Raw genomic sequence first — 22,892 nt, forward strand, 5'->3', positions numbered from 1 at the left:
GGTTTTTTTTTTTCTATTAATTTCTTTAAAAAACAGCATTAATTTGAAAAAGATGCAACTTGAAACAACATGAGTTGATGTATGCCTGTATAGTTTTCAGTCATTTTGGTTAAATAAGGAAACCCATGAATGGAAAGAGATTGGTAAATGGTTATTCTGTGAGAATTCCATGGTTCAATGAGAATATAAAATAGATGAAAAAAAATTCCTTTGAAACAATCAACAAAACCAATACATTTAGATTGAACTTAGCTGTAATGAGTTTTGGAATAGTAGTTCTAAAAATTGTTTCTCGTTTACCAAATTACTTTGGAATTCATGATCATTTTACATTTGCTTTCCTTGCTGGTTATTACTGTCCAAGGCAGCAAGCTGGCAGATTCATTACCATGTCAGACAAAATTGTTAGTAGTATATTTCTTCAGGCTCTTCGCATTCTGAGTTCAAATGCCGCTTAGGTTGACTTTGCCTTTCATCCTTTCAGGGTCAGTAAAATAAAGTACCAGTTAAATACTGGGGTAAATGTAATTGACTTGCCTCTTCTCCTCAAAATTGCTGGCCTTATGCCAAAATCAGAAAGAATTATTATTATGGTGAGCTTGCAGAATCGTTAACTTGCCAGGCAAAATGCTTAGCAGCATATATTCTTTGTGTTCTGAGTTAAAATTCTGCCAAGGTCAGCTTTGCCTTTCATCCTTTCGGGGTTTGATGAAGTAAGTACCACTGATGTCAATGTTATCTAGTCCCCCTCCCCCAAAATTTCAGCCATTTTGCCTATAGTAGAAAGGATTATTATTATTATTAAGGTGGCAAGCTGGCAGAATCGTTAGCACACTGGATGAAATGCTTAGCGATATTTCGCCCATCACTACGTTCTGGGTTCAAATTCCGCCAAGGTCAACTTTGCCTTTCATCCTTTCAGGGTCGATAAATTAAGTACCAGTGAAACATTGGGGTTGATGTAATCAACTGGTCCCCTCCCCCAAAATTTCAGACCTTGTGCCTATAATAGAAAGGATTATTATTATTATTATTATTATTATTACTACTACTACTACAACTACTGTTATTATTATCATTATTATTATTATTATTATTAATAATTTATAGGAGAAAGAAGAATCAACATCCCGAAGAGCTGCTTGGAAAGCATCTGATAAAGTACGAAAGTCTGCATCTGAAGACAACAAAGTGAACAGCAGTGACTGGAACCTGCAGAAGCGTGGTCGGGGTAAAGGTAGAAAAGAGGTGGACTCCCCTAATGAATCGGACCATTCAGAAATAAGCAACAGTACAAATGTGGAAAAAGACAGCAAACCATGTCAAATCCACACACAGATCCGAGAAATCAGTATTACAGAAAAGGTAACTTCTATGGACCCAATAACTGAAAATTTTATTTCTAATTTATCGATACACAATCTTTTATATATGGGTTTCTATGACTTTTGTGCTTTTAACTAAACATGTTTCGTCTCTGGTTAATTGCTGGTATATATATATTGTAATGTTTGACTTAATTATTTTTCATCATCATCACTGAGCTGGCGGAATCGTTAGTGTGCCAGAGAAAATGCTTAGCAGCATTTCTTCTGTCACCTTATGTTCTGTGTTTAATAAATTCTGTCCACATGATGTCAAGACAAGGGTACAGATCAATACATACACACACACACACATATTTATTTGACAGGCTTATTTCAGTCTCTGTTTACCAAATTCACTCACAGGGCTTTGGTCAGACTGGAGCTTGTTCAAGGTCCCACACGGTGGGATTGAACCTGAGACCACATGGTGAGGGAGCAAACTTCTTAATCACACAGTCACACTTGTGCCTATTCGTAATCATGCAGCTATACCTCTGCTTATATACATATATATATATATATATATATATATATATATATACCTCTGCTTATATACATATATATATATGTGTACGTTATATGATGTCCCTTACAATGTTTGAAAAATAGGAAGTGGTGGCCATGGTTGGGACCCTTTTCTAACAAATCTGCATGATCAGAGCCTTTCAGTTTCCGTCTACCAAATCCACTCACAGTGCTTTGCCCAGCCCAAAGCTAAAGTAGAAGACACTTGCCTGAGGTGTCATGCAGTGGGACTGAACCCGGAACCATGTGATTGGGAAGCAAGCTTCTTACCGCACAGCCACACCACAAGGTCTTTTATTCTGCATTTGACCATTTTTGCCAGTCTTTAACCATTTTGTCTGGCAGTTTGCTGATTCAACTATTCACTCTCTCTCTCTCTCTCTCTCTCTCTTTATATAAAACTATTTTCTGTTTTTTTTTACCCTTTTTTAAAAATATTTATGTTTGTATTCCTTCAGGAGGATCATTTCCCATCAAAGATGGAAATAAAAGTAAAGCTACCCGAAGATTTGAAACCCTGGCTTGTTGATGACTGGGACTTAATAACCAGGCAGAAGCAGGTAGAGAAGATAATATCATTTCCATCATGAAACATCTCTTTAACTGAAAACTGACATACCGAGGATTTTGTCTCAGATTCTTTTATTTTATTCTTTTACTTGTTATCAGTCATTGGACTGCGACCATGCTGGAACCTTAACTTGAAGAGATTAGTCAAACGAATTAAGCCCAACACTTATTTTCATCATCATCATCATTTAATCTCTGTTTTCCATGCTGGCATGTGCTGGATGGAGGAAGTCTTCACCCTTTATCTAGTACACACATCATCACCTATGGTTGTACATTAAACGAGACTGGCACCCATGGGAATTTCAATTACCCCTCTTGTAATTTATCTGAAGTAAAGTGACATGTAAAATGCACCCATGCAGGTGACATGTAAAGGTATCCATGCTTGTGATGCTTAAAAACCAGCCAGAAAATCAGCAGTGTACCTGTGTATATACATACTCACACACACACACACACACACACACACATATATAGGTAAGTGCAGGCATGGCTGTGTGGTAAAAATCTTGCTTCCCCTACTGCATGTTTTTAGGTTCAGTTCCACTGCGTGGCATCTTAGGCAAGTATCTTCTATAGCTTTGGATCAACCAAAACCTTGTGGGCAGATTTGGTAGTTGGAAACTGAAAGAAGCCTGCTATGTGTGTGTCTGTCTGTCTGTCTGTCTTTGTTCCCTCACCTCTGCTTCACAACTGGTGTTGGAGTGTTTACATCCCTGTAACTCAGCAGTTTGGCAAAAGAGACTCTTTACTCCTTTGCTTGTTTCAGTCATTTGACTGCGGCCATGCTGGAGCACCACCTTTAGTCGAGCAAATCAACGCCAGGGCTTATTCTTTGTAAGCCTAGTACTTATTCTATCGGTCTCTTTTGCAAAACTGCTAAGTTACGGAGACGTAACACACCAGCATCAGTTGTCAAACGATGTTGGGACAAACACAGACACACACATACACGACTGGCTTCTTTCAGTTTCCGTCTACCAAGTCCACTCATAAGGCGCTGGTCGGCCCGCGGTTATAGTAGAAGACATTTGCCCAAGGTGCCACCCAGTGGGACTGAACCTTGAACCATGTGGTTGGTAAGCAAGCTACTTACCACACAGCCACTCCTGCACCTGATAGAATAAGTACCAGACTTTACAAGAAAAGTACTGAGGTGATTTGTTTGACTAAAATTCTTCAATACGGTGCCACACTCTAATGACTGATACAAGAATAAAAAATCTGATCTGTATCAAAGTAACAAGGGGCCCTAGAAATAGCAGCTAAATCTCCCTCAAATTACATCCTTCTTTACAATAAAGTAAATGACGTTAGTTAAAGCAGTCTTAGGAACCACCTAGAAAGACAGGATGGTCATGTCGTGGTTGGAACCCCTCTGATGATAGGTTTTTCTTACGAGATCTGTATGTATTTTGAGTTTCTCTTTTTTTCTTTTTTTTCTCTAGCTTGTTTCATTACCTGCTCGAACCACAATTGACTCAATCTTAGAGCAATATCTGGCCTACAAGCTAAAAACAGGGACCATGCCCAAGTAAGCTCAACTTTTCTACATTAATTAAACAGTAACATATTTAACTTTTGGCGTTTATGTATTTGTCTTGCAAGATTCCTGATGTGTAATCGTGTGTTGAAACAGATATTGTTGTATTTGGTGATGGTCATTTCTTTTCCCTTGCCAAATAAACACATGCACTATATATTCGTTCTTCACTTGTTTATTACTGTTCTTATTTTATGTCCAATGATTGGAAATCTTTTGCCACACACTTGTGACCTCTTCAGTAACTTTTCATCCCATGTGTCTCCTCCTGTCTGTCCTCAGAGAATAGTAATAAACAAGTGAAGGACAAATATATAGTGCATGTGTTTATTTGGCAAGGGAAAAAAAATGACCCTTCTCCTTCAAATATAACACTAATGTATTTAATTAATTTCTTTTTGCTTGCAAACAATTCATTATAATTTTACAAGACCTGTTGAAGCAGAGGCAAGTGTGTGACACTTGTGAAGACCTGTTGAGGCAAGTGAAAATCAAACCAAATCAAAATAGATGAACATCAATGGAATTTGTATCTTTGTGGTACCAGTACCGGTGGCACACAAGAAAACCATCCGAACGTGGCCGTAGCCAGTACCGCATCGACTGGCCTCTGTGATGTGGGCACATAACAAACACCATCCGATCGTGGTGGCCCCTACCTGGGACGTAGTCAGTCCACCTGTGCATACCTTCCTTCTTGTGACACTTGTGAAGACCTGTTGAGGCAAGTGAAAATCAACAAATCAAAAAATCAAAACAAATCAAAATAGATGAACATCAATGGAATCTGTATCTCTGTGGTACCAGTGCCGGTGGCACACAAGAAAACCATCCGAACGTGGCTGTAGCCAGTACCGCATCGACTGGCCTCTGTGCTGTGGGCACATAACAAACGCCATCCGATCGTGGCCGTTCGCCAGCCTCATCTGGCACCTGTCCGAAGACCCGGCAAGACTAGTCAGGCCATAGCCTGTGGCCCCTTCCTGGGACGTAGTCAGTCCACCTGTGCATACCTTCCTTCTTATGACACTTGTGAAGACCTGTTGAGGCAAATGCTAATCAAATCAAATGACACTTGTGAAGACCTGTTGAGGCAAGTGATAATAATAATAATAATAATCATAATCAAATCAAATCAAAACAAATCAAAATAGATGAACATCAATGGAATTTGTATCTTTGTGGTACCAATGCCGGTGGCACACAAGAAAACCATCCAAAGACCCGGCAAGACTAGTCAGGCCATAACCCGTGGCCCCTACCTGGGACGTAGTCAGTCCACCTGTGCATACCTTCCTTCTTATGACACTTGTGAAGACCTGTTGAGGCAAGTATGTGACACTTGTGAAGACCTGTTGAGGCAAGTGTGTGACAGTTGTGAAGACCTGTTGAGGCAAGTGAAAATCAAACCAAATCAAAATAGATGAACATCAATGGAATTTGTATCTTTGTGGTACCAGTGCCGGTGGCACACAAGAAAACCATCCGAACGTGGCCGTAGCCAGTACCGCATCGACTGGCCTCCGTGCTGTGGGCACGTAACAAACACCATCCGATCGTGGCCGTTCGCCAGCCTCATCTGGCACTTGTGTCGGTGGCACATAAAAACACCATCCGAGCGTGGCCGTCTGCCAGCCTCGTCTGGCACCTGTGTCGGTGGCACATAAAAAACACCATCTGAGCGTGGCCGTTCACCAGCCTCGTCTGGCACCTGTGTCGGTGGCACATAAAATCACCCACTACACTCTCGGAGTGGTTGGCGTTAGGAAGGGCATCCAGCTGTAGAAACACTGCCAGATCTGACTGGCCTGGTGCAGCCTTCGGGCTCCCCAGACTCCAGTTGAACCGTCCAACCCATGCTAGCATGGAAAGCGGACGTTAAATGAGGATGATGATGATCTGCTTTTTTTTTTTCTGTACTTGCACAAGGATTTGATGGGTTTTTCAAGCACATTCTCTCTCCTATATTTACCTTATGCCTTGAGAATATACCCTCACTATTTCTCACTTCCTTTCTAGCTGAAGATGCCATGTATCTCTTCTTCAACAAGACACCTGTTCTTCCTCTTTCATACTTTCGCCTCTCTCAAACTATACTCCAACTCAGTTGAGGGTGACCTCACTAGTGCAGGTGCCACGCAAAAAGCATCCAGTACTTTCTGTAAAGTGGTTGGTGTTAGGAAGAACGTCCAGTTATAGAAACTGTGTCAAAGCAGACTTTGGAGCTTGCTGCAGTTCTCTGGCTCATCAATTCCTGTCAAACCCATCCTCTTATGCCAGCATGGAAATGGACATTAAACAATGATTATCATCATCATATGATTTCACATTACTGTTGTGGTTCCTTGGATTCAGACCTTTCTCTCTCATGTTTCAGGTAGATTTTCGATGGCTGGCTGCTCCCCACCCCCATTTCCAAAGGTGAAGATTGTTTCCAATATACTGTAGCCATAGAAACTAAGCCAAATGACTTGTACAATCACATGTCTATGGGAGCAGCGACTCACAGTAGGAAGCAACTTGGACCAAAATGATCCACCTAACTCATACCAGCATGGAAAGTGGATGTAAAATGATGGGATGACTTCTTCATATTGAGATTATTGAGGCTTAAGGGGTCTAGATCGGTAGTTCTCAGCTGGGGTTCGTATGGTTCCTGAGAATCCATATAAGATTTTTGGGGGTCCACGTAACAAAATAGTAAATTGGGGATCCAATAGCATTCATTTTAAGGGCTTGGTATGTATTGCAAGAAACTGCTGGGTTCTTTCTATGAGTGAATGCCTTCTTTCTCTTACATTTTCCTTAGTTCAACCTACACGAGTTAATGTGTGAAAAACGAGACAGGTATGTTGAAAGAAATAGCTACAAAACAAGTTTTTAAACATTGAATGAGTATGGGAGTCCACCAGAATAAAAGTAATCAAAGGGAGTTAAATAATAATGGTTGAAAACACCTGATCTGGGTCTTCAGATTACACCCATCCTCCCTGTGTGTCAATCTCACTCTTATGTATGTTGTTGTTTTTCGTTTGTGTATTGATTTTATGAGTATGTGGCATCATGTAAATGCACCTGTGCAGTGCCATGTAAAAGTGCCACATAACAGGGCCTGTGTAGTGTCACATAAATGCATCCAGCACACTGTAAAGTGGTTGGTGTTAGGAAGGGCATCAAGCAGTAGAAACCATGCCAAATCAGACTAGAGTCTGGTGCAACTTGCCAGTTCTGGTCACACTATATGTCACACTGATCACATTATCCAACACATGCCAGCATGGACAATGGACGTTAAGTGATAATGATGACGATGTTGATTAATTTTGTTTATATTTATTATTGACTGTCAGAAATGTTGACGTGGCACACAATTAAATACCTTGCACTATCTTATTATGTCCCTTTATGTTATGCATTGAAATCTTGATAGGTAAAGGGTCTGACATTGTTTGATCCCTATAACCCTTTTGCTAAGCATATTTATCTTTGTGTCAATTGATTTTGAAAATAACGAAGAATTTACTAAAATAACTTTTCCTTTATTAAGCTGGTATTTGGAACATAGTATGGAATTTTAATGGAAAGTTTGAATTTAGATAACTTTAACCTTTTAGCATTCAGATTATTTTTTGTCATATGTAATGTTTATTGATTCATGTTGTTTTGAATTAATCATGTATTACCTTGTGGATTTGAAATATTGATGGTCTGATTGCTTAGTTTTATAATGACATTGTAGGGTAAGTGTGAGAAGCTGAATCTGGCCAAGTAGAACATTTCAGCCAGATATGGTTGGTTAAAATGGTAAATGGTCAAACAGAGAGTTTGTGTCGTAGAACCAGGTGCTGTCTCAGATGGATCAGCATCAAAAAGGTTAAGAGAGTTTTTCTCAAATTGGGTTTTTAAGATTCAGGAACTGTAGGGTTCCATGAGATAAAGTATCTTTTAATAAATATTTTATAATTTATTTTATCAAAAAATATATTAACTATTTTTAAAATAATAAGTTATTATTTATTCATATAAAACCACAATGCGTAAAATGCATTGTGGTTTTATATGAATAAATTCTTCCTCTAAAACAGTTTTTGTTTTTTCTAACGTTTTATTAAAGTAGTTTGACCTTAACATTAAGGAATGAGTTCTTTGGTTATTGGAACCATTGCTATATGGTGATAAAATAATTGTGAGTTTAGTCATATACTTATCTAAAAATGATTGATAAGAATGTTTTCCAAGATTCCTGATGTAAAACCATGAGTTGAAACAGATGTTGCTATACTTAGGGATGGTCATATTTTGCTGATTAAATACACACACTGTATATTTGGTCTTCACTTCAGCTTTGTTGTTATTATTGGTCAAAGTTCTTTTGTCACACATCCTGTGACCTCTTTTGCAGTTGGTTGTTTCATGTGTCTTCTCTTGTTCTGCTTATTCCATTTAGAAAATTGTTGATGAGGTCACAGGATGTGTGATGAAAGAGCTTAGACAAAGAAACTATAATAACAAAATAGTAATAATAATAATAATAAAACTGAAGTGAAGACCAAATATATAGTGCATATGCTTAATTGACAAAGTATGAAAGTATGATTGTCCTCGTAACAGTGTTAATAAAAACTTATTAATATGATTGTTATGAGGACAATATTAATAAAAACTTATTAATGGACCCTTTAGCATTGTAAACCAGCCATATCTCGTCCAAATATTCATCCTGTTTTATCTTCAAACTGACCAGATCTGGTCTCTTACACCTACCCTGCAATGTCATTCTAAAAATAAACAACCACAGCAAACTCTTTAAGTCATGAGATAATGCATGATTAATTCAAAACTATTACGTGAATGAATGAATGAATATTATATTTTAATGAGTAATCATCATCATCATTTAACGTCCGCTTTACATGCTGACATGAGTGGAACAGTTTGACAAGAGCCAACCAGATAGAAACCTGCACCAGACTTCTGTAACTGTTTCAGCAGGATTTTTACAGCTTGACGCCCTTCCTAACACCAACCACTCAGCAGAGATTTTTCTTTTTCTTCTTAATTCTCTTCTGATTCCAAGTGTTGCCAGGGTTTAATTTGTCTCTCATACTGTGTTATACTAGGTGCATTTGGCAAGAGCAATAAAGAGCAATTATTGTCCTCCCACAATTTTCTAAAAATATTTTGTCCTTGTGCCTGACTTAAAAATTTATCTTTAAAAATCCAATGTTTTTTTTTTTATCTTAAATTTCTTCCCTTTTTCACACCTGAATGAATATCTGAATTTTAGGGAGACTTTGTTGCAAGTGACCCATGGAATCCGGGAATATTTTAACGTTATGTTAGGGACACAGTTACTATACAAATTTGAGAGACCACAATATGCTGAGGTAAGTGGTATTTCCAGCATTTGTCACCATTAATGCTTTTGTTACCATGCTTCTGTTGAAATACTCTGCCTTCACTTCAATTAATTTTGGAAATAAGGGAGAATTTAGTAAAATAATCTTGTCAATATTAATCTGATATTTGAAATATCAATTAACATGAAATTTTGATAATTTTCACTTTAAATCACTGAATTTTTTTTATCAGAAAACCAGGTGCTGTCATGAGCTAAGGGAAGTAACTTAAATGAGCCAATAGCATAAATTTTGATAAATGAGCTAAAGAATAATTCACTGAATGTCGTGAATGCTATCTATGAAAAATGATTAAGTGAAAGTTTCTTCTTGATTAGAGAAAGAAAACAAAAACAAAAAAAAACCAATAAAGATAATTGTTTGTACACTCAAAGACGAAGTAATTTCATAATACCGTAAATCCTCGAGTATAGCTTGCCCTTAAGTATAATACACAGGGGATTTTTAGGGGGCTGTACCTCTGAAAAATCTAAACCTTCTCTAACTTGAGTCAAGGAGGTCTATATAACGTCCTTGGTTTGTCAAAATGTATATGGTAACGTCCTTTATTATTATTGTATATATAACATAATGCAAACGTGTAGCTTTTTTGTGCATTTTGTTTGTAGAAAATAAAGTAATAACAGTAATAACGTTTAATAAATGTTGCTTACTGCAAGTTATGGATGATTCTTTTATGACTTCATTGCTTTCAGGCTTAGCTTAAGGTATTTTCGCACCCAACATCACAAAATGCGTCTGAATAAACATTGCCGGACAGCAAATAGAGACTTGGACATTGCTTAGAAAATGATTTTCATTTTTAACCTCGTATACAGTACGCACTAGGGATTTTGACATTTAAATTTTTTGGGGGAAAAATATGGATTATACTTGAGGATTTACGGTAATTAAAAATTTATCATGAAAGTGGCTGTGTGGTAAGAAGTTTGCTTCCCAGCCACATGGTTCCAGGTTCAGTTCCACTGCATGGCACCTTGGGCTGACCGAAGCCTTGCAAGTGGATTTGTTAGAGAGAAGCCCATTGTATATGTGTGTCTTTGTGCCTGTGTTTGTCAGCCACTACCACTTGACAACCGGTGTTGGTTTGTTTACATCTCTGTAACTTTGCAGTTCAGCAAAAAGAGACTGATAGAATAAGTATCAGGCTTAAATAAATAAATAAATGAATAAATGTTAGGGTTGATTCATTTAACTAAAAGTTCTTCAAGGCAGTGCCCCAGCACTAAATATAACATTATAGTTAATTTTTTCTTCTCACTGCATCGATAATCTCTGCACATCACATATTTTTGATTTATTTTTGTTGTTTTCAGATTCTAGCTGACTATCCTGACACCCCCATGTCAGCCATTTATGGAGTGATTCATTTGCTGCGACTATTTGGTAAGAGCCCATTCCTCATTATGTTTCATGAAGTTGTTGATTTATAGGCAACCATTCTCTATATATGTTCCTTACAAAGACTGTTTTCATGCATGTTGCAGTACTGCAACAGAACCACGAAGTTCATGACAACATAGAAATACACAGTGTTTGTTTCTGTTTATTTTGAAAATGATGAAGAATATAGCAAAATATCTATGTCATTATTGATCTGGTTGTCATTATTAGAACATAAATTGATTTCAAATTTTGGCATAATAATTATATGATAATGAAATTATTGTATACAGTGCTCAGGTGTACCACAACTTGTCAAAAGTGCGTATAAAGCATATGCAGTAATGTACAAATGTCTGGGAAGTGAACAGTGTATGAGTCAGATACATGCTTGCGTGTATATGGAGGGGAGAAAATCAGGTGTAGTGTTGGCGAATCTCAGGAAGCATGGAAGTTTTGAAGGATGCAGTGCTCCGACAACTAAGGCCAGTAATTTTGCGGGAGAGAGCAAGTCAGTTACATTGACCTCAATACTCAACTGGTACTTATTTTATCGACCCCGAAAGGATAAAAAGCAAAGTCAGTCTCGGAATTTGAACTCAGAATGTGAAGATGGATGAAATGCTGCTAATCATTTCACCCAGTTTGCTAATGAAACTGTGTTGGAATGTTTTAATTAAGATCACTTTAACCTTTTCGTTACTGTATTTATTTTGAGATGCTGTGTTTCTTTGAATTACTTTAAATATAACCAAAAAATTTAGTAAAATAATAACTTAGTTATCATTCAGCTAATGTTAGGAATATAAATTGGGACTAAGGTTTGGTGGAAGATTTTAATTCAAAGTTTATGAAAACAAGACGTTTGTACTCAGAGCCAGAGCTACTTTCATCCAGGTTTGTAATGAAAGGGTTAAAAAGGAAGTTTATATCATAGAATCAGGGACAATCTCCAGTGGGTTCGTATCAGAAGGGATGGTAACTTTTGTTTGCTTTATTTCTGTTGAAATATGCTGCCTTTGTTTCAAGTAATTTTGAAAACAATGGAGAATTTTGTAAAATAACTTTGTCACTATGAAGTTGATGTTTGGAACATAAATTCACACGATATTTTGATGGAAGATTTTAATTTAAATCACTTGAAAAACAGGAAGTTTTATTTCCTCATGGTCCCAAGGGCATTCTCAGATGATTTACTATCAAAAGGGTTAAAATGTGAAAGTTTGATTTGAAGGAAATTTGGCTGTTGTGTTTAACAAGTCAAACAACCACATAATAGTTCCCTCACTGGCATTTCTTTTCTATATCAAATTGGTCTCAATAACTAGTGTCAGACTAACATGATCCATACATGTAATGGCATTCTAATTAGCTTCTTAAAAATGTAAACCTTGACCAAACACACTCACCAGTCACTGGAGATGTTAAAGGAACCCACACCGGTGACACATTAAAGGCATCTGTGCCAGTAACACATCATTGGCACCCGTGCTGGTGACACATAAAAGACACCCAGTACACTTTGTGGAGTGGTTGGTGTTAGGAAAGTATCCAGCCATAGAAACTAAGCCAAAACAGACTGGAGCCTGGTGCCGTTCTCTAGATCAGTTTTAGTTGAACTATTTAATCCATGCCAGCATGGAAAACAGATGCTAAATGTTGATAAATCTCAAGGGTTCTTACTAATTTTTTATCTATGGATTACTATTTTATTTTCCCCCCTCCCCCCGTCAGCCATTCAATATTTAAAAATTAGTTTTATTGAAACTTCTTTCAAGACTCTTATTTTGTTTTTCACACATTAACTATTGTAGGTTGAACTATGTAATATGTTACAGAAAGAAGGCATCTAGCCATAGAAAGAACCCCTAACTGTTTTTTGCAATACACACAGTCCTCAGTCCCCTCCTATTTATCATAGTCCTCCAGGCAATAACGGAGGAATTCAAGACAGGATGCCCCTGGGAGCTCCTCTATGCTGATGACCTTGCTCTAATTGCTGAGTCTCTATCAGAACTAGAGGAGAAGTTTCAGGTATGGAAACAAGGTTTAGAATCGAAGGGCCTTAGAATCAACCTAGCCAAAACCAAAGTCCTAATAAGTAGGAAGGTAGACCAATCACAAACGCCTTCAGGTAGATGGCCCTGCTCGATCTGTAGAAAAGGTGTAGGTAGAAACTCTATAAGATGCACCAAGTGTAAGCTATGGACACATAAGAGGTGCAGCAATGTCAAAGGAAGGCTAACTAGGAAGATGGTTTTTGTATGTGGCAGATGCTCAGGAACAATTAACACTGAAAATGCTCTGAGACCAACTTCCGTCACTTTCCAGGGAGAAAAGCTAGAAGTAGTTGATAGTTTCCGTTACCTAGGTGACCAAGTCAGTAGCGGGGGCGGGTGCGCTGAAAGTATAACTGCTAGAGTAAGAATAGCCTGGGCAAAGTTTAGAGAGCTCTTACCCCTGCTGGTGACAAAAGGCCTCTCGCTCAAAGTAAAAGGCAGACTGTATGATGCATGTGTACGTACAGCCATGCTACATGGTAGTGAAACTTGGGCTGTGACTGCTGAGGATTTGCGTAAGCTCGCAAGAAATGAAGCTAGTATGCTCCGATGGATGTGTAACGTCAGTGTTCATAATCGACAGAGTTTAAGTACCTTGAGAGAAAAGTTGAACCTAAGAAGCATCAGTTGTTGTGTGCAAGAGAGACGTATGCGCTGGTATGGTCATGTGATGAGAATGGCTGAAGATAGTTGTGTGCGAAAGTGCCACACCCTGGCAGTTGAGGGGACCTGTGGAAGAGGTAGACCCAGGAAAACCTGGGTCGAGGCGTGAAGCACGACCTTCGAACTTTAGGTCTCACCAAGGAAATGACCAGTGACCGAGACCTTTGGAGGTATGCTGTGCGTGAGAAAACCCGGCAAGACCAGTGAGAACAGTCAAAATCAAGATCAAACCAAATTGAGGTCGATCAACATCAGGGCCCCCGTGCAGGTGACACGTAAAAGTACCATCCGTTCGTAGCCGTTTGCCAGCCTGTCTGGCCCCCGTGTAGGTGGCACGTAAAAGCACCATCCGTTCGTGTTTGTTGCCAGCCTGGCTGGCCCCCGTGCCGGTGACACGTAAAAGTACCATCCGTTCGTGGCCGTTTGCCAGCTCTGTCTGGCCCCCGTGCCGGTGACACGTAAAAGCACCATCCGTTCGTGGCCGTTTGCCAGCTCTGTCTGGCCCCTGTGCCGGTGACACGTAAAAGCACCATCCGTTCGTGGCCGTTTGCCAGCCCTGTCTGGCCCCCATGTCGGTGACATGTAAAAGCACCATCCGTTCGTGTCCGTTTGCCAGCCCTGTCTGGCCCCCATGTCGGTGACACGTAAAAGCACCATCCGTTCGTGGCCGTTTGCCAGCCCTGTCTGGCCCCCATGTCGGTGACATGTAAAAGCACCATCCGTTCGTGTCCGTTTGCCAGCCCTGTCTGGCCCCCATGTCGGTGACATGTAAAAGCACCATCCGTTCGTGTCCGTTGCCAGCCTCGCCTGGCCCCGTGCCGGTGACACGTAAAAGCACCATCCGTTCGTGGCCGTTTGCCAGCCCTGTCTGGCCCCCGTGTCGGTGGCATGTAAAAGCACCATCCGTTCGTGCCCGTTGCCAGCCTCGCCTGGCTCCCGTGCCGGTGACACGTAAAAGCACCATCCGTTTCGTGGCCGTTTGCCAGCTCTGTCTGGCCCCCGTGTTGGTGGCATGTAAAAGCACCATCCGTTCGTGTCTGTTGCCAGCCTCGCCTGGCCCCGTGCCGGTGACACGTAAAAGCACCATCCGTTCGTGGCCGTTTGCCAGCTCTGTCTGGCACCTGTGCAGGTGGCACGTAAAAAGCACCCACTACACTCACGGAGTGGTTGGCGTTAGGAAGGGCATCCAGCCGTAGAAACACTGCCAGATCTGACTGGGCCTGATGAAGCCTTCCAGCTTCACAGACCCCAGTTGAACCGTCCAACCCATGCTAGCATGGAGAATGGACGCTAAATGATGATGATGATATGATGATGACACAACAAAGCAAATTTTTTCAGGGGCCCTTAAAATACTATTGTGGATTCCCCAATTTACACTTTTGTTGTGTGGACCCTCTATAATTTTATATGTAATCTTGATGTAAGGGTGTGTTATGTTTTTCAGTGAAAATCGGAGGAATGTTGACCTACACATCTCTGGACGAGAAGAGTATCCAGTTATTAATGCTGCACATTCATGACTTCCTACAGTGAGTATTCCTCTTGTGTTTACTTTGTCTTTTACTACTTGTTTCAATCATTGGACCACGATCATGCTGGGGCACCACCTTGAAGTGTTTAGTTGAACAAATTGACCCGAGCACTTGCTTTTCTAAGTCTGGTGTTTATTTGATCGGTCAATTTTTATTAAATTAAACCACCAGTTACAGAGACATAAACCAATTGGCACTAATTGCCAAACAGTGGTAGGAGGCAAACATAACACAAAGACACACATGCACAATGGGCTTTTTTCAGTTTCTGTCTACCAGATCCACTCATAAGGCTTTGGTTCCTACAGGGCTATCTGTTGCAGAAGTCACTTGTCCTAAGTGGGACTGAACACCAAGATCATATGATTGGGAAGCAAGCTTAGCATTAAATATCTATTTCTTTACTGCCCACAAGGGGCTAAACATAGAGGGGACAAACAAGGACAGACAAAGGGAGTAAGTCGATTACATTGACCCCAGTGCGAAACTGGTACTTTATTTATCGACCCGGAAAGGATGAAAGGTAAAGTCGACCTCGGCGGAATTTGAACTCAGAACGACAGACGAAATACCGCTAAGCATTTTGCCCAGTGCACTAACGTTTCTGCCCTTAGCATTAAATATCAGTTACTCCTCAATCCTAATAGCAACATGCTGATCCATGTGTACACACACACATGCACATATGCATCTACACACATTTTCTTGCACATGCAGAAAGACACATGCATGCACACACACACTCAAAAACTGTATATCCCCCACACTCACACATTCACTTAGAATCTCACATGTATACACATTTGCAAATACGCCCAAGCACTCTCACCCACTCTGTCTCTCACACACACATTCACTTAGAAACCCCCATATATACCGTAAATCCTCGAGTATAATCCACATTTTTTTCCCCAAAAGTTAAAGGTCAAAATCCCTAGTGCATACTATATACGAGATTAAAATTGAAAATCATTTTCTAAGCAATGTCCGAGTCTCTATTTGCTGTTCGGCAATGTTTATTCAGATGCATTTTCTGATGCAGGTGCAAAAATACCTTAAGCTAAGCCTGAAAGCAATGAAGTCATAAAAGGATCATCCATAACTTGCAGTAAGCAACATTTATTAAATGTAATTACTGTTATTTCTTTATTTTCTGCAAACAAAATGCACAAAAAAAGCTACACGTTTGCATTATGTTATATATACAATAATAATAAAGGATGTTACCGTATACAGTTTTACAAACCAAGGACGTTATGTAGACCTCCTTGACTCAAGTTAGAGAAAGGGGGCGTATTATACACAATGTTTAGGTTTTTCAGGGGTACAGCCCCCTAAATATCCCCTGCGTATTATACTCAAGGGCAGACTATACTCGAAGATTTATGGTACATATTTGCAAACACAACAACACAGTAGCACATTCTCTCACAAATACAAGCACTCTTACTCACTCACTCACACAGGTACTCTCACACACTCATATTCGCTGTCTCGTAAACACTCATACTCAGTCAGGAAGAGCTGTAACTGCCCGGCTTGTTACCAAGTGCTGTCACTGTTCTCTCATATTCTTGCTCTCTTCACCCATTCACTGCAGCACTTTTGATCATAGGTCAGCTTGATCAAACCTGACCTGGGGCTAAACAACATTGGCAACAATCACGTGTACACCTATGGCTAAGAGGTGGAGGATATATCAAAATGACCCACCCTAATCTCTCTGGATTCCCTCTATCTCCTTCATATCAATGTAATCTCTACAATACCAAGTATGAGCTAATACTGATAGTATGAGTCAGATACTGTGTGATGGTGGTGGGGAATCTTTGAAGAGATTTCATTGGACTTCATTGTCAGTTGGAAGCTGAGGTAGTTGTGGTGGTGGAGAGAGGGGGTGGCAAGAAGGAAGTTTCATACACTCTCACAGTGATACATGGCTGCTGTGGCAGCTTGGGACACAAAGAGAGAGGTGGAGGAGAGTGGAAAGGGTCAGAGTTCTTTTGATGTCTACTTCTATTTCATCTACTTTGATTTTCTGTAAAGGTCAAACTGGCATTACATCATGTACTGAACACTGCACTTGATAGTAATAATAATGGTGGTGGTGATGTTATTTTTTTTTCTTTCTTTATGTGGTACTGTTATATTTTTTGTTTCTTTATGTATTTTGGTGGTGGGGGTTAAAATTGTCTTTAATTCCATTATTTGTCCATATTATGATATTTTAAATTTATCTTTTTGCTTACCTTCCAATCTGTCTTCTCACCTTACCTGTCGGTGTATCTAATTCTCTAACTTCTCACCTGCCTGGCTATTGATCTGTCTGTCTTCTTTCTCACCTGTACATCTATTTATATGCTCTCTTGCCTACCTGTCTATGTCTCTCTTCCCTCTCTCCTACCTGTTTATCTGTCACTTTTCCCTCTCACTTATCTATCTCCTTTCACTTATGTGTCTACCTGCCCATCATCTTACCCACCTATTTATCTATCTGCCCTTTAACCTTCTTTTATGTCAATATATCTGTTTTCTTACATACCTATCTGTCTTCCTTTTCATCTATCTGTTTATCTGTATGTCTACCTGTCTCCTTACCTGCCTCTCTATTAGTCCTTCACTCCAGCTATCTCTTACTGTTTCCATCTATCCATCCCTTATCCTGAACCCCACCTCTCTCTCTCTGATCTTTCATCTATCTAACTACCCAAATCACTCTTTCTACCTGTGTCTTTGTCTATCTAATTATCAGTTTGTTGATATTTTGTTACCTACTGTCTGTCCAATTTGGTATCTATTTATTTCTTTGTTTGACGTTATCAGACCATTTCCCTATGTCTACCTGTCTTTCCCCTCATTCCACTGCCTCTGTGTTTTCTTTTTTATCTTTTTCCTCACTGCCTCTGTCTTCATGGAATTCTATTTTGTTTGTTTCTTTCAGATTTCTCCAAAAGAACACCTCATCATTATTCAGTCTCTCTGATTACATCGTGGCATCACCTGAATATCACAGGAAAGCTATATAAACCAGGAATTCCACTGTTCTCTACCACACAGACTCTGTGTGTGCATGTGTGTGAGAGAGAGAAAGAAAGTGTCTTTACAAATGAGCAAGCAAGGAATAAGGAATGTAGGTGTGTGTGTGTGTGTGAAGGAAAGAGACAGACAGATATTGCCAAGAGAGCAAAACAGTTACCAAAAAGTGTTTTTTTTTTTGTTGTTGTTGTAAAGGTGTTCCATAAAAAAAGTCAGATTCTGCAAGCATTTGTAAATAATCATTTTCATCTTCCAGAGTTCTTTCCATCACTCTTCTGACCATTCTTTGATATTGTAACTAATTAAAGACCTGTTTACTAACAAAGCCACTCTGTTTATTTTTTAATTTTCTTTTATTATCATTGTTTCAATATCCACTTTTCCATACTTGCATGAGTCAAAGAGAATTCATTGAGGCAGATTTTCTTCAACCAGATGCCCTTCCTGTTGCCAACTTTCACCCATTTCCAAGCAAGGTAATATTTTTCCATGGCTGGACAAATCCGGAAATGAATGACACTGTATGTATAACAGTGATGCTCATTTACAACTATTGCTTGATATTAAGTCAAGGACAGGTGGAGACAGAGCAACCTTCTTTCAGTTTCCATTTACTAAATTCATTCACAAGGATTTGGTTGGTCTGGGACTACAGTAGAAAATGGTCGCCCAAGTTGCTATGCAGTTGGGCTGAACTTGAAACAGCATGACTGGGAAATGAACTTTTAATACCGTAGTTACGTACTTGCCTATATATATATATATATATATATATATATCACCGTGACCGACCAGGCTATCAGATGTTGCTACACATTGCTGGTTACTATACGCTTTGCATTGTTTTAGCCTTCAAATGACGCCACCCCGCTGGCTAAGCGAGCAGGCCAACAGAAGAAAGAGTGAGAGAAAGTTGTGGCAAAAGACTACAGCAGGAACCACCACCACCCCCTGCTGGAGCCTCATGGAGCTTTAGGTATTTTCGCTCAATAAACACTCACAACGCCCGGTCTGGGAATCGAAACCGCGAGTCCACTGCCCTAACCACTGGGTCATTGCGCCTCCATACACACACACATATATATAGATATATAAAGAAAAGATGATGACAAAGGAATAAATGATTATCTTATGAACTTCATTAGCTTACAGCTGTTTCCACTGTAAAACATGGTGGACTCCTAGTTGAGTGCTTGGGTAACAGCTTACAGTTTCATCAGAGCTTGAAATATATATTTGTGTGTGTGTGTGCGTTTATATTGAACAGAAGATAAATGACAGACTACACAGTACAGAGTATAATTGTATTTAATCAACTGTCTCTTGCTGTGACAATGAAACAGTGAGATCCTGGTACCATCTTGGATTAAAGCACATTTTCATTATAAAACAACATTGGCTATATCTTAGATCAAGTAACAGCCAAAAGTTTTAGCAGAATTCATGTGCATACACACATGTAGACACACAAACACTATTTTAATGCCCACTTTTCTATGCTTGCATGGGTCGGACAGTGTTATTGAGGCAGATTTCCTATGGTAAGATGCCCCTGCTGTTGCTGAACCTCACCTGTTTTCAAGTAAAGTATTATTTCCCCAATGCCAGACATGTTTTAAAGAAATATTGAAAATAAATGACATTCAGTTATGCAGTGTCAAAACAAGGCGACCTAAACACACGCACATGTGCACACAATGGTTTCTGTCTACCAAATCCACTCAAAGCTTTACTTGGTCCAAGGATGTAAGTAGAAAACACTTGCCCATGGTACTATCAGCATGAAACCTTACACGTGCCTTTTATCTACATAATCTATACAAACACACACATACACTGTAAGATGTAGTGGACTCATAGTTGAGTGCCTGAGTAATACCTTACAATTTCATCAGAGCTTGAAGCACGCACACACACACACACCACATTGTGTGGTGTGATTTTCAAAAAGTAGTGTACCATTCAATCAATTATAAGAGTAAAGATATTATAATAAAAACCACAAAAACCTTATGAAACACAGCTACCCAGGGTTTCCAAGCTGGAATATTAATTTATTTTGCTGTTTATCAAGCTGTTAAAAGCAAGTCAATCTAGTAACATCATTGCAACTGATGTTTGAATAAGCATGCTCGTTTAGAAAAACACAGAGAAATGCAAGGGAGATAATGAACTTCACAGTAAATATAATCAATGTCTTACAAATATCAAGATTACATAAACCAACACTGGAATGGTTTATGATGTGTCCAGTGGTTTATTCTTAATTTTCACTAAGATGTGTTCTGTAAAATGCAAACATGAAGAAAAGATCTCACTCAGGTATTTACACAGTCACTGTAGATTCTTAAGTTTTTCAAACGAGCATACAGAACACCATTTTGATTTGTAAATACGAGGTTTGGTCTTAGAGAGGATCTCCCATTTGATATTATAGTTGATGTTCTCTACTTTGTTTTCAGAGAGAGTTGTTACATGTCTCTTGTTAGAGTATTAGTAAACTATAGCAATGGCCAATCAGAGACCGACCATTATACCAGATGCATAAAAAGAAAAGGAAAATTTTTTTTTCGGTTATCAAGTCTGGACGTAGGTCTCACAGATGTCCAAAGCTTCATTTCCATAATCGTCTCAAGTGGTCTCTCATTTTATGCAATGTCCTTCCCAATCGGTCAGATTCTCTGGCTGTTCATCAGAAGGCATGGAAGACTTTGTGTGATGCCAGAGTAGAGCACTTTGGAACCAAATGCAGGAAACTGCATGAACAGAGGAGGAGACATCAACTTCTTGTGGCTGTTGTTCAGGGTCACTTTCAGTGTCCTCACTGTCACAAGACCCGCCTGTCTTGTTAACCATGTCTGCTGGGAGCAGAAGAGAATGAGTGTCTTGGATTGACATTGTCACTTTTGTTGGGCTGTTATAAGCAAATAAAGGAAGGAAAATTTAAGTCTAGATACAACAACCATCTTTTGACCTTTAGACACCAATTCTCAGACAGTCACTGGGACAAGCCTGGACCTTTAGATTACAGTAACATTCCACCCAATGGACTTCTATACAGTTTCCAACTACTCAGTTTCACCCACAAAGTATGGATTTATCTGAAGCTATAGAAAACAATTGCTCAAGATGCCATGCTGTTGAATTGAAACCGGAGCTTCATGATTGTGAAATGAACTTGACTATTCAGTCATACTGTGATTACACACACATATGAAGGCATGTATCCCAGTGGTTATAGTGTTGACCTCTCAATCATAAAGTCTTGGGTTCAACTTCTGAACAAAGCAGCACGACATCTCATGAGTAAGGTACTACATTTTCACATTGCTCTTGAGTATGTTCATCAGAAAACGAGTTCCAGCTTATGCTGGGACAGTCTTAATATTCTGTTGAGTCAAGAGTGAGAGGACATCTATGATTGCATGTGACTGCACAGGCATGTAAAACAATTAGCTAGAACTAGGTACTTACAATTATTGAATTTTCTAACATACTAGTCAACTGTAAACATACAAATATTATCACTACCTTTCCAAATCCTGGTGCATTTCACATAGAAATTTTGGTCCTTCAGAATCATCGTGATGTGTAAGCTGACCTTTCATTTTTGGCATTCAGGTCACAACTACAATGTCTTGGCAAATGTTTTTGTAAGACCCATATATTTGTATGTGGAAACTATAGAAGACCACTGAGTAGATTCTACTGAAAATTCAAACATTGCCTCACCAAAGTGTCATGTTCATTATGTTAAGGGTACATACTGGGCTGGATTTATATCAAGTAGTGTCCCTGGACCAATGAGTTTGGAAAAATCCAAAGATTTTTCTAATTCAAAACATAATGAGAATCCCTTTAATTCTAGGGACCCCAAACAGTTTGAAGAGACCCTAAAACTTAAAATGGCTTCAGTAAATTTGTTGGCTTTTTAAATTTAAAAGGGCCCGATAAATCAAAAACAGGCTCTATAATTTTAAAAGAATTTCATTTTTTTTTTTTACTTTTACTTGAATTTTTAGTCAAATGAATCAACCTTAGTACTTATTTCGTTGATCTCTTTGGCTAAACCACTAAGTTACATCATCATCATCCATCATCCTCATTTAACGTCCGCTTTCCATGCTAGCATGGGTTGGACGGTTCAACTGGAGTCTGGGGAGCCCGAAGGCTGCACCAGGCCAGTCAGATCTGGCAGTGTTTCTACAGCTGGATGCCCTTCCTAACGCCAACCACTCCGAGAGTGTAGTGGGTGATTTTATGTGCCACCGACACAGGTGCCAGACGAGGCTGGCGAACGGCCACGCTCGGATGGTGTTTTTATGTGCCACCGAAACAGGTGCCAGACGAGGCTGGCAGACGGCCACGCTCGGATGGTGTTTTTATGTGCCACCGACACAAGTGCCAGATGAGGGTGGCGAACGGCCACGATCGGATGGTTGTTGTTACGTGCCCACAGCACGGAGGCCAGTCGATGCGGGGTACTGGCTACGGCCACGTTCGGATGGTTTTCTGTGTGCCACCGGCACTGGTACCACAAAGATACAAATTCCATTGATGTTCATCTATTTTGATTTGGTTTGATTTTCACTTGCCTCAACAGGTCTTCACAACGTCACACATTGCCTCAACAGGTCTTCACAGTGTCACTACTTGCCTCAACAGGTCTCACAAGTGTCATAAGAAGGAAGGTATGCACAGGTGGACTGACTACGTCCCAGGTAGGGGCCACGGGTTATGGCCTGACTAGTCTTGCCGGGTCTTTGGGGTGTTTTTTATGTGCCACC

General features: G+C 39.6%; 1 protein-coding gene across 1 annotated transcript in view; it reads left to right on the forward strand.

The window, feature by feature from the left end:
* Positions 1-18,430, forward strand: part of LOC115217856 (mortality factor 4-like protein 1) — a 35,205-nt gene extending 16,775 nt beyond the window's left edge. Inside the window, exons 7-13 of the mRNA XM_029787561.2 lie at positions 1,111-1,365; positions 2,351-2,452; positions 3,914-3,999; positions 9,296-9,395; positions 10,745-10,814; positions 14,982-15,066; positions 18,011-18,430. Coding sequence (XP_029643421.1) covers positions 1,111-1,365; positions 2,351-2,452; positions 3,914-3,999; positions 9,296-9,395; positions 10,745-10,814; positions 14,982-15,066; positions 18,011-18,095 — 783 coding nt within the window. The 3' untranslated portion in view covers positions 18,096-18,430. The remainder of the gene's footprint in view (positions 1-1,110; positions 1,366-2,350; positions 2,453-3,913; positions 4,000-9,295; positions 9,396-10,744; positions 10,815-14,981; positions 15,067-18,010) is intronic.
* Positions 18,431-22,892: the final 4,462 nt, after the last annotated feature.

Source organism: Octopus sinensis, linkage group LG12, assembly GCF_006345805.1.
Source record: "Octopus sinensis linkage group LG12, ASM634580v1, whole genome shotgun sequence".
Taxonomy (NCBI): Eukaryota; Metazoa; Mollusca; class Cephalopoda; order Octopoda; family Octopodidae; genus Octopus; species Octopus sinensis.